Below are 12,666 nucleotides of genomic sequence, written 5' to 3'. Positions count from 1 at the left end.
TTGGCTAGTGTAAGCACTACCTAGCAACAACTAAAACATCGGTGCGTTATCAACTTTGTTCTCATCCTAAATCCAAAACACAGCACTGTACCAGCTACCAGGAAGGAAATTAACTCTGTCCCTGCCAAAACCAGGACATAGGTATATCCCATTTTCTTCAGTAGGTGAAAAAAATCGTAGTGAGAAAGCATATTCTGTCAAAATATCCATCAGAAAGAAGATAATCTAGACCCAGTTTACTGCAAAAACCAGCTTGTATGTGCTGGCTGAACTGTTTGGGAAGGAAGGTGCAAAGGGTGAAGGTCCAAAACCAGCTGGTGGTGCTAAGTATAATTTCTAAGACAAGACTCATATTTTTTAAATCCCCTGGCAACTTGCAACCTGTAACTATCTTGGAGGCTCATATAAACACTTCAGTCTTTGGATATTGAAGTTACAGCTGTACTATGTTAGCAATAGCCGTGATCAGTGCCTAATGTGCTGTTGACAGACTTCTGTCTATACTGTATGTAAGATGTGGACTGTCCTTCAGTCCCCATACTTTTTGCCTAAAAACTAAATCCTCTGGTTCTTGCTAAGGTGAATTCCAGATGAGAACCAATGCATACGCAGGAAGATTGGACCTGAATAAAAACAGTAGGTGAAAACAGTGTAGGCACCTTCTTGTGCACCAGAAGTAAGCTTTGAATTATTGGGATCTTCCCAAGATTACTGAGCTGTGACCTGAATAATGACTAGGTTGCTAACTTTCAAATAGCAGAATTACAGTCATGAATCTGTGGTGCACATGTGCAGGTGTATCTTACAGACATGCATAAGGTCTGTCAACAAGCAAACTGCCAGACAAACAGGCTGGCCATGCTGCAAACTTGTCAAGTGACAACTTCAGTATTGACAAAGGGTGATGTCACTGAACTGGAAAAAAACCCCACCTTGCTGTCCCATCTGGGATGAGAACTTCCATGGAAATCATACCACCTTTTGCTGTCTTTTTCTCACACGTGTCTCTTTTATGCATTTCTCAGTACCTTTCTCTTTTCAGCTCTACAATGTGGTGAAAATCTCTTCATGTCATCCGCCCCTTTCTCATGGTCAGATGTTATTCAGGCCTGGTACAATGAGGAGAAAGATTTCAAATACGGAACTGGAGCAAAAAGACAAGGTGTTGTGATTGGCCATTACACTCAGGTAGATGCAATTTTTTTATATTTCAGGCTGAATAAATAAATATCTATATGTTAGCTAAGCAACTTTTACCCTCTCATTATCTTTAAAGAGAATAAGTACAATGGAGACATGAGAGTTATTCTGACAAAACAAGATGAAAGCTTTCAAAGTAACAGAATTGAAATGAAAATAATAGGCTAAGTGGCTTCATGGAGTAAAGAGTAAAGATACTGGTATTTCAAAACTTCAGAAAGAAGCAAAAGGAAGAAACTTATTTGTTTGTTTAACATCTGAAAATTGCTCAGACACTAGAAGAATAGGGTTATTAAAGTATCAGGAAGGAAATATAAATGTTTGTTATAGTCCACAGAGTTTCATTGACTCAGAGAGTTTCCAGTTGGACAAAGGGTTATGATAACCTCCTCTCTTTGCCTGCACGAAACACAGGATACAAAATTTTACATCATGATTCCTACATCTTCTCCAACAGTTTCAACTGAATGAAAACATGTATAATGGAGATAGTTTAACTCAAATGTTTTGTATATACGCGTGATAAACTATTATCATTGTATCCTAAATGTTCTTTGGTTCAGGGGTGAAAGCAGGGAAAAACAATGTTTTTCCAGCAAGGTGAAACTTATATTTTATTATAAAGGGTAAATAAAGTGACTTAACTTGGTTGCAAATGTTTCTGTAATGCATATTGTACTTAAATGATTTTCAAATGTATATTTTTCATTCTTCCATTATTTTCATTCTTATACCTATAGATGGTTTGGTACAATTCTTATCAAATTGGATGTGCTGTCGCTTTCTGTCCCAACAGTAAATACAAATACTTTTATGTCTGCCAGTACTGCCCCACGTACGTATTGATTCTGATTCTGGAAGTTCTTATTACATGATCAAAATTAGTCGGGAGATGGTGAAATTTGTAATAGGGCACATCAGCCATAGCTGAGGAACAGGTTTGAGGAGTGTATTAGGAATATGAAAAGACAGACAAATACTCATCAAAAGAATTGTCAAACAAGCAAAAGCACAAAACACATAAAAGTGACACTGATTTTCAGATTAAATTTCATTTGCCTAAAAATCCTAATTTTCATAATAGTAAATCACAAATAAGTATTTTTCACATTCTACTTGAAATCTTGGTTCATGGTCTTCATCACGGGCTGCAGGGGAATCTCTGCTCCGCTGCCTGGAGCACCTCCTCCCCCTCCTTCTTCACTGACCTTGGTGTCTGCAGAGTTGTTCCTCTCACATATTCTCACTCCTCTCTTCTGGCTGCTGTTGCACAGCAGTTTTTACCCTTTCTTAAATATGTTATCCCAGAGGTGCTACCGCTGTCGTTGATTGGCTCAGCTTTGAGCAGCAGTGGCATTGGCTCTGTCTGAAATAAGGGCAGCTTCTGGTGTCTTCTCACAGAAGTCACCCCTGCAAATTCCGACCCCCACCGCCCCACTACTGAAACCTTTCCAGATAAACCCAACACATATATAAAAATTGGTTGACATATAACCAAAGACTGAGTGTAAATTTATATATGTATGCACCCATATAATTGTTTTATTCTCAGATATGTTATAGTAACTTTATAGCTTATGTTGGTGATGTTGATGTTTCAGGGGGAATCTACGAAGTTCAATTCAGACACCCTACAAAAAAGGAGAACCCTGTGGTGATTGCCCTAATGCTTGTGAGAACGGATTATGCAGTAAGTTTTAAGCATTTTAACTGTGACTCAGGTAAAGTTGATGCTTTAAAAAAATCCCAGTTAATTTATGCAAATGGAAAGTTTTTGAAATTATTCGTTCAAATACCAGGCCAAAAGTACTCTTACAGAACCACGCTTCAGCATGGTAGGTGCTTTACCTAGGTGGGACGACTTGTGGAGTGAAACCAAAGAAAGAGTCTATGATAAGGGTGGGAAAATGTTAGACAGTAGTTGGTGTACATTGGGATGCAGATACCCTCCACTTCATGGATCAAGATATTCATGTGGCCTAGATACCTTCATTAAAGATGACAATGTCTGGGTCTCCATATGGAAACTCTCATGAATACTTTCTAGTGTATGAAGATGCAGTGAGGTCAAAAATATGTTTATACTAATGGTAGCACAGAAATCTCAGCTCCAGATTTCCAGCTGCAGTTTATACTCTTTTCCATACCCAGGAGAGGCAATTCTCACCCTTGAATCTAGGAAATGCCAGGGAAGGAGGAGACTTCTTTATCTTTTTTTCTTCTTCTTCCTTTGAACAATGGTGGCTCATCAGGTAGGAGTAACAACACACTTGATAAGAGCAAGTAGCAAATCTGAATTTTAAGAATTCTAACAGAAAATAAAAACATGTGGGCTGAGTCTCATAATGCAAGACTTAACTTCAAGTCTAACTTCTGTTACATAATTAACCTAATTCTCATCGTGAGCTGTAGTATAAAGGAAGAAAGCTTCAAAACACCTTGCAAGTTCAGTGAGAAACCTCCTTGAAAGAGCTAAGGATCTTGTATGTGTGGTCAAAGGTTTTGTATGCTGCTGTGGAGTAAATGGCAACAAAGAGGAAACAATTGCAGAGAAAATAAATATTGATGAAAAATTATTCCAAAAGGAAATGCTGCAGGTTCTCATTTCCCATTTATGATTAATTTTGTGTTTCAATTTCTTTTCAGCCAAGCTTTGAAAGTTTGAAGGTGCTTATTCCAACTGCCTTGGCAAAGTCTCCTGGATGTACTGATAGCTTCCTCAAGTTCACTGCCCTGCTTCCTGCCAACGCAAAACCGAAATAAAATAACAGCTCATTTTTTCCCTTCCTGGACATCCATCTCCTTAGTGACTTCTTTCAGAAAACCAGATTCCATCCTGCCTCTCCCACATATGCAGAAGGAGTAACTTCAGTCCAGTGACTCACACGAGAAAAAGCTGTAGGAGGATGTACGTATTCTATTTGTATAATGGTCTAGAACATAGCAGAGACCTTAATTGAAATTTGGCATTTGGGTACCAGATATATTTAACGGTTAGCTTTTCACATCTTTCTTTTCCCAAAATTTTATCTAAGGAGCATTGTTTAAAGTTCTGTGGTTCCATGTGTTTCATATGTTCTTAGGATAGATGGATAGTCCTTGGTCATGCAACTAGTCTTAACTTGATCAACATTTTGAACTATTGGACTGTTAACAGGACCAGAAAATAAACAGGATAACCTGAAATATGTAGTTCTCAAAAGGAATTAGGAAAGCAGCGCAGTTTCCACTAGAATTATTCTGGTTTAGAATCTGTATCTTTTGCTGACATACATTCTACTGTAAAATGCTCAGTTGTATCTAAAAGATAAAAAAAAAAGAGTGTATTTCATCTAAATTAGTGATTCTGCTTATAGTATATGATTGCACTTATCATAAATACATGTAATGAAACCTGCCCTCTAATGACAAAGAACTGTCTGAGAAAAGGGCTTAATGCACAAAAATAGATAGCCAAGGGGAAAGGTCCCTGCATTTGGAAAGTTTGCTTTTAATAACAAATAAGCGTGTCTTCCAAAATTATTTTTTTTTAATATCTGCTTTTGCTGTATCAATCATTAAATTACACATTCTTCACTGACCAATTCATTGTAATTTTCCTTCTTTCTTATTACCATGAAATACAGTTCATTTAACTTCCACCAACGTTGTGACTTTATCAGCATTAGGTCTTGAAGGGAGCTTGATTCTTTAGCAGCATAAGCAGAAACAGTTCATGTGAGAAACTGAAGATTTCCTCGGCAAAAACAGAAGTCAGGCAAACAACTTTCCTTCAGACCCTCTTTCAGGGAGAATGACTGTTTGCACAAATAACATGTAATACTCACTTCTGGGACCTTTGGGAAGCAAGTGCTTTTCTGTGTAGTCACAAGTGGGACTAAATATTGTTTTAGTCTCACCTTACAATGGTTTCACATTCCAGTCCTCTTTTAGTAAGGAAGCTGCTGTCGTAATTATGTTTACAAGTCCCAGAGTCTTTGGCACAGAATAATTTCAGCACACACTTCTGACTTACTCATTTCAGTGGCAATTTCAGCACACATTTCTGACTCATTCCTTTTGGTGACATTTCTTCTTGTATGAAAGATCAGCATGAAGTTAAAAGCCTGGTTTCACAATTCAAAGTGAATTGTTTGGGTTGTTTTTTTTCTCATTCATTGCCACCACTTTTTCCCTCCATGATATATTGCCCTCTCATTTGGGTACATCTCTACTAGTAAATTAAGCAATGCCAGGACATAGATGTGAGTGCTGGAACATGACTTACTGCACTCTTATAATTAGCACAGGTCCAAGTAAGAATGATGATAATGCAATAGCTAATCCAGTGTCGTTATCATTAAGGAAATGGGTAGACCCGTGTTGTGGTTTAACCTCAGCTGGCAACTAAGCCCCCCCCAGCCGCTCGCTCACTCCCCCCGCAGTGGGATGGGGGAGAGAATCGGAAAGGTAGGGCAGGCAGGTGTTCAGCCATCTCCAGGAAAGCAGGGCTCCATCACGTGTAACAGTGACTTGGGAAGACAAACACCACCACTCCGAACGTCCCCCCTTCCTCCTTCTTCCCCCAGCTTTATATGCTGAGCATGACGTCACATGGTATAGAATGTCCCTTTGGCCACTTTGGGTCAGCTGTCCTGGCTGTGCCCCCTCCCAGCCCCCCATGCACCTGCAGCCTTCTCAGTCCGTAGAGCATGGGAAGCTGAAAGGTCCTTGACTAGTGTAAGTACTGCTCAGCAACAACTAAAACATCGGTGCATTATCAACTTTATTCTCATCCTAAACCCAAAACACAGCACTGTACCAGCTACTAGGAAGGAAATTAGCTCTATCCCTGCCGAAACCAGGACAACCCGTTACCCCCCACTCCTAAAAAAGTCCATTTACTGTGAGTAATGGGTCTAGAAATCTATTCCCTTCCATTGTAACCCATACCACAGGAACTGATTTCTCAGTCACTCACAAGAGGAAAGGAGTAGTGTAATGAAGTAAAAATCAGCCCTCATACATCTCACCCATGAGGACCCAGGGAACTAAAGGTCAACAAGCCTAATTTAGATATTCAGGAAGATAATGCAGCAAATTGTTTACCAGTCATTTTGTAATCAGTAGAGTATAAAATACCAGCATGGATTCGTCATGAGCTGATCTTGCCAAACCAAACTTTCGTCAGTGAGCAATTTGGATGAGTGGATGTTGTTTTGGCTTTGGTAGCATGTTTGACAAAGCCACAAAAGACATTTGCAAACTAGGGAGATGCAGTTCAGATGAAAGTAATAAGACACAGCACATACACGCTGTTGAACACACATATCCGTGATGCTCCTGTGCAGGGGGCAGAGACGGAGGCCTCTGGCAATGTGGTAAGGTGTCTGCGCAGACGGACAGTACCCACATGCAGATCTAATTGCACAGTTCTCACATGTGATGTCTATGACCTTCCTCAGCCACAAGTCGCAATCATAGTTGAAGACAGCTTTTACCAATAAGGAAAACCTTCACTGAATGCTTTTCTTGGTTGAAAGAAAATTCCCATTTGAAAATTCCCACATTCCCATTTGCCACAAGCACATTTAGGCATTCTTTTGGACAAAAACAAGTTCTAAGTTCCCGGACTACTTCCAACAAACATTAAGAGCAAATGCTGTTCTAAGAAATATGCCAGAATTTTAATCCATTACAGTTTAGTATAAAATGAATAACTGGTACTTAGGAGAGGTAAGATCTGGAGAGGTAATAAAAAATTGATAGATCGATGATGGTATAAACAACCCTTGGAGCAGGAAACCCAAGATGTCCTGTGCTGTGCTGCAGACACTATTCTGCTCCTGTTTGCTTCAAGGAATTTTATATTCTTTTTCTCTCCAACGGGACTTGGAGAGAAAATATACTTCACCTTTGATGGGTGAAGTACAGAATGTTTTCCTCACCTATCCCAAATAGCATTTAACTTAGTGCTTACAGTATCTTCCTCATAAACATTGGCTTTACTGCAGACCGGCATTAGATCAGGTCTCCTGTTCCCCTGACACATTCTCTCACTACAAAGCAAATTGGTAAAAAATAGACCTCCACCAACACCTTTTTTTCATTTAAGCATATTTTGGAAGGAAGATGGCTATGAGCATCTTTATGTGGGGTCCAGCTACTGTTTTTTCTTGGGCATGAGAAAGGTTTAGTGACTGACTCTGGTACCAAATGGTCATGTTGCAGCCAGGCAGTGCTGATAAAAGACTTAAAAGCCATTATAACAGATATTTCATAATGTATTGCAAGGCAGTGTGCCTTGTCCCTGATAGTCCCCTGTGGTCACTGGGGTCCCCACATCAGATCATGCATTCCTCCTAGCACATCCTGTTCCTGGCTCGGTTCACCGTTCTAGGTGAACCTTTACCTTCCTACCTTTACCAAGGATCCAGAGCAGACAAGGAGCTGTCATGGGAGGGCCCATGGAAAGGGGTCATTTCCCATTCCTCCTTCTCACCTACTTCTGATGGAGCTCCCTGCAGACAGCTGGCTGCTCTAGGACAGTGACTGAATTATGTCCCATATCATGGGCCCTTGGTTCACTGTGGAAAAGTACACAGTTTAGAATAGAATAGAATAGGTTAGAATAGAATAGAATAGAATAGAATAGAATAGAATAGAATAGAATAGAATAGAATAGCATAAATTCCATCAGAAGGGACCTACAATGATCAGCTAGTCCAACTGCTTGACCACAAATTAGTTTAGAACTAGTTCCTCTCTAAACTGTAACAATTGTCTCACTTGTGCAATGCTGTAACAAGAACAGTGAGACTTTATGACTTGCACAGTTCAGCTAAGGCAGTATCCTGTCTCTCGTCATTACAAAAATAATGTCCTTTAATGGCAGGTAGAAAAATCCTGTGGCAGGCAAAGCTGAGTTTTCTCTTTCCCCAGATTTGCTATCCAACAGTCGTGACATCCTTTAGTGCTGAAACAGAAACTTTAATGTTATTTTGAAAATGTATCATCATTAGTTACGAAACTTCTGGATATTCCTAGAACGTATGCGGCCTTCTGAAAGCTGTAAGATGGATGTATTTTACACCCTTCTCATGCTGTAGGCCTTGATTCACTTATTTCTCAGAATTTGAAGATATGTTCTTAAAACCTGCGAAGCAAAACCATGCAGTACGCTTTTAAATGTGTGCCTAGAGCCTTGACTGATTTGACACTTTAAAGTGTTACAACAATGTTTCAAGGGTGAGGATGGAAAAATGGTGAAGTCTTGTTATGTGTGGTGGGTTTGAAAAATCCCACCTGAAACTGTGGGTTGCCTCTAACTTAGAGTCTCTCCTGGCTGCACGATGCAACAGCTCTTTCCCAAAATTCACGAAAAAGATATTGTACGTGCTTTAGAGTAACAGTTGTTCTCGGTAGAAAGGGAGTTGAATGAAACAAAGTGTGCGTCCATCTGAACAAAATAACTGCAAGAAGGATCTCTAATTTTTAAATAACACCCTCATCGCAGAGCTAACTTTCCTTAAGCCAAGAATGGTTTGCATTCGTTGGCACGTGGCGGGACAGTACTGCTTAACGATGCATCTGTACATCCAACAGGCTTTATGAGAGAAGTAAATTTTAAGTAAATGGCAATGCATTCCAAAGATTGGCGAGACCTATTATAACTTCCAAATTGTATACAGTGTAATCAACAGCAGGAAAAAAATGACCCCATGTTGTCTCTTTTCAAGACTATTTTCACATGAATAGGCTTTTTTTTTTTTTTACTTCATTTTGCTTGTACCTTTTTATTTATTTATTTCCAAATAACATCCAAGGAGCAAACTCCACACCACTTTTAGAGACAGAGCTAGAAACTACACAATCACATTGGCTTAATACAAGGATATCTTTGAGAGCAGACACAACAAACCAACAAATCTCATAAATTAATCTAAAATGATGAAAACTTGATTTTGATAATATAATGTCTTCAGTGAATTTCTTTCCATACTTGCCTGAGATTTGAAGAAGGAGTTCTATTTTTTTAATCTGCCTGACAGCTTTCAACAGAGCTCTGCCCGGCATGTATCACAAAGGCAAAAGTGTACTTACTGCGAGAGACATCATCGTTAGATAATACAGTTCACAAATATTAATGTTTTAAAATATGCTAATGAAATTTAACATCCTGTACACTATTTTAAATGTATTTATCAACTTCTTTTTCCTTTTTCGCACTAAACATAAGTTATTAATATTTGAGGAAGCCAAGAAATGTACACTCTGTAATCACTACCAACATCCTGCCATGAAAGCATGCATGAACGCATTGATCAAAATATGGAAAATTCCATAATATTCAAACACAGTCTTGAAGAAAGTCCTAAACATTGAAGGGAAGGACAGCTTGACTTCTTGAAATGTATGTCACGAGTAGCTGTAATTGCATGGTAGATAAAACTTTCCATTCCTCAGCTAAACCTAATTGGTTGACAACTAAAAGAGAGAGGCTACAGTGAGCGTACAAAGATTGGGAGTATAGTACCAAAATGAAGTTGCACTTGCACTTTTCACACTTCTGGTTTTGATTGGTACATTAGCCAAATGCATTTATTTTTAGTGGGGTTTTTTCCTGCATTTTTGCAGGAGCATGTACCTGTGCCTTAATCTTCTCTCACATAATTATGGAAACCCAGAGAAATTAATTGGAATTGTAAGTTTATACAAGACCAAGAAATATTTGGGGTTTTTTTCCCATTCAGTTAATTCCTGCCAGTGCAGGTTCGTCCTTCCATGTAGTTTGTCTAACTTTTGACCTATCATATGTAAGATTGGTTTTATCAAACAGATTTCCTCTGAGGCTGAATCATCATCTGCTACATACTATGCTAGTACCAGACTGTCCACAGTCTGCGTCAGCCAGGTTTTTATTCTGTTCTGCAAGAGTAAAGACATCATAAAAAATACAATGGACATTAAAATGGCCTTTAAAAAATTGAGACTGTTGTAATTTAGATATTAATCATCTGAGCAGAAAGGTGTTTTTTCTACCTGCATGGATATAATCCTCATTAATTTTCTCCGTAACAGTTAGCCACAGATAAGCTTTATAGATAACTGTTATACAACAAAGTAATGAACATTGTTCTAACTCTTTGTATGCCATTTTCAGATGGATTTCCTGACTTTATGTGCGTGTCTACCTGCTCTGCTACATCAGCTTGCTGGACAGGTAGGAAAGATAAAAAAAAAATTTAAAGAAAATAGAAATAATCTACAGATAATTTTACATACTTGTAGATTATTATTTTATCATTGTGCAGCTGTAAAAGAAAACAACAGGTGTATACTCAGGAGATGCACGTTCAGATCTATCAGGGCCAGAGATCATCTGTGCCCTCAGTTGGCCCAAGAAATGCTCCAGAACCTGATGTTTTACACCCTGAAATCGAGCCGTGGCACCTGCAGTCCTCTGTTTGGCACCCAGGCTGCCCACACAGTGCCTTACACAAGAGATAAGTGTCTCCAAATCAGATGCAAATTGCAAACAAAGGCTGAGCAAGGAGTGCCCTATTTCAATTTAATAGGAAGCACGGTTTTAATCCTTCCACTCCCTCCGTGCTGTGACATGCATAAGGTTTACAGTTTTCCCTTGGCATGGCAGAAGATATCAGAGGCAGTTAGGACCACACGTTTGGATTTAAGCAGCTACATTTCTCCTAGAGCTGTCTGTAGAGATCCTCTAACCTGGGTCTCGGCCTGTCCACAAACCAGTACTCATTGTAATATGTCTAGAATAAACCTCTTTTTCAGCTTTAAGTGGCAGGGACTGTTCATTGTTGTAACTATATTTATTACTCTGCCTATAATATGCTTTGGCCATAGTTTGCTGAGTTTTCATTTAGTAGCAGCGCTGTATCAGACAATTTCCGTCAATTTTTCCTTAAGTTTTGCTGCTACTGCTGTTCTGGCTGTTTTGAGGGGAGCTGTTTTTCAGAGAGCTGGTCTATGATTAAAAATAACCTATCAAAAATCAATTCTTTTTAATCTGGGTCAGCTCCTCAGCACAATTCACCATAAGGTCCAACATCAAGTCCTTTTGTTACAACTAAGGGGCCATAAAGAGGCAGAAATGAGCTTTGTGGGAGGGGGAATGTTAAACTATGCTATTACTTCATGCATAGCTCATGGGTGGGATTTCAGACATAACCTGTTAAAGTGCAGAGACTGAGTTTGTAGGGGTGGAATTGAGGGATGGGGGAGCAGCAAAAAATTACTAGAATAGATTGGTTGTCTCATCTGACAGTACCATGGAAGCAAAGTTACGTGGGATGGCTTACACAGGTTACTGCTGTTGGAAGAGGAGGATCATCCCCAGTGCCACCACTACGTTTCCTCCTTACTAAGTTGATTGCATTTCCTAACCTGGCAGAAAACTATTCAGTCTGGCTGGGTTGCTGCTTTGCTGGTTTTGCAGTTGGGCTGGCTTGGCATGGGCTCCAGCAAGCGCTAGAGTTGCAGAGGCAGAGGAGGAAGGGCAATAGTCTGGGACTGAGACATGCAGACACAGAAAGGAGTAGAATCTCCTCCAGAGAGTGGGAAAGTATCAGATGGCTCCAAATCAGTTGTATCCCAGGAGTGCTCTCCTTTTCTCTCCTTTCATCTGTTTCCCCTCTTCAGCCACCAGCACAGTCCCTCCTCACCAACAGTAAGTTGATGTTCTTGTTGTCCTTATCAAGTAGATGCGCTGTGAAGAGAAAGAATTAAAAGGAAAGGATAAGAAAGGCAGTGACTTAGAGTAGGAAGTGGTCATCTCATCTACTGTTTATTCAGCCTGTAACGCAGCTCAGAGAGAGGGGGACATCCAACTTTTCTTATTTCTTTAAGGAATGCAGTCCTGCTGTTGCAAGAAATCCTGAGCACTGTGCATATCAGTGCATTTAATCCCACAGACCTCAGCAGTACAGGAAAACAAGTAACTGAAAGAGTTGGGATGGTCCATCTATACATAATCACAGTGCTGTAATGAAATAATGCACTGGGTTTTCTAGGGCTGCTTGTGCTCCTCCATTTACATTTACCTGTGTGTCATGCTTCATTCTGGGGACTCTTAAAACACCCATATCTCTATGCATGGGGCTCTTGCTTCCAGCTGAAATCCAGCTCAATTCAGACAGGAAATTTTTGTCTTTGAATAACTGCTATTTATTACCTTCAGAGGGGTCAAGTGTTTCACATAAGGGTGTGAAAATTAGGTGCTTAACCCCATTCTGCCTCACTCAGCTGTACTGCTAAATTCTGAGAATAATTTACCTCTATATCTTGTATATAGAATGTATATTCTTTGCTTGATTGCATTGTTTGCTCCACCTAGTTAAAGCATAATGATTCTCTGGACAGTAGACAGGAGTTTGTGCAGCACTCTTTGAGCCAAGCTCTAAACTAGATTAGCATCCCCTCAATGCACCTTCTGCTATGAGGTTCAGTACACCAATT

General features: G+C 39.6%; 1 protein-coding gene across 1 annotated transcript in view; it reads left to right on the top strand.

Moving 5' to 3' along the window:
* Positions 1 to 12,666, top strand: part of CRISP2 (cysteine-rich secretory protein 2) — a 52,272-nt gene that overhangs the window by 2,736 nt on the left and 36,870 nt on the right. Inside the window, exons 4-6 of the mRNA XM_009319746.1 lie at positions 1,043 to 1,188; positions 1,941 to 2,035; positions 2,802 to 2,890. Of these exons, the coding sequence (XP_009318021.1) occupies positions 1,043 to 1,188; positions 1,941 to 2,035; positions 2,802 to 2,890 (330 nt within the window). The remainder of the gene's footprint in view (positions 1 to 1,042; positions 1,189 to 1,940; positions 2,036 to 2,801; positions 2,891 to 12,666) is intronic.

This window comes from Pygoscelis adeliae, unplaced genomic scaffold, assembly GCF_000699105.1.
Source record: "Pygoscelis adeliae isolate BGI_AS28 unplaced genomic scaffold, ASM69910v1 Scaffold121, whole genome shotgun sequence".
In the NCBI taxonomy this organism is placed as follows: Eukaryota; Metazoa; Chordata; class Aves; order Sphenisciformes; family Spheniscidae; genus Pygoscelis; species Pygoscelis adeliae.
This window is presented reverse-complemented; position numbering and strand designations above follow the sequence as displayed.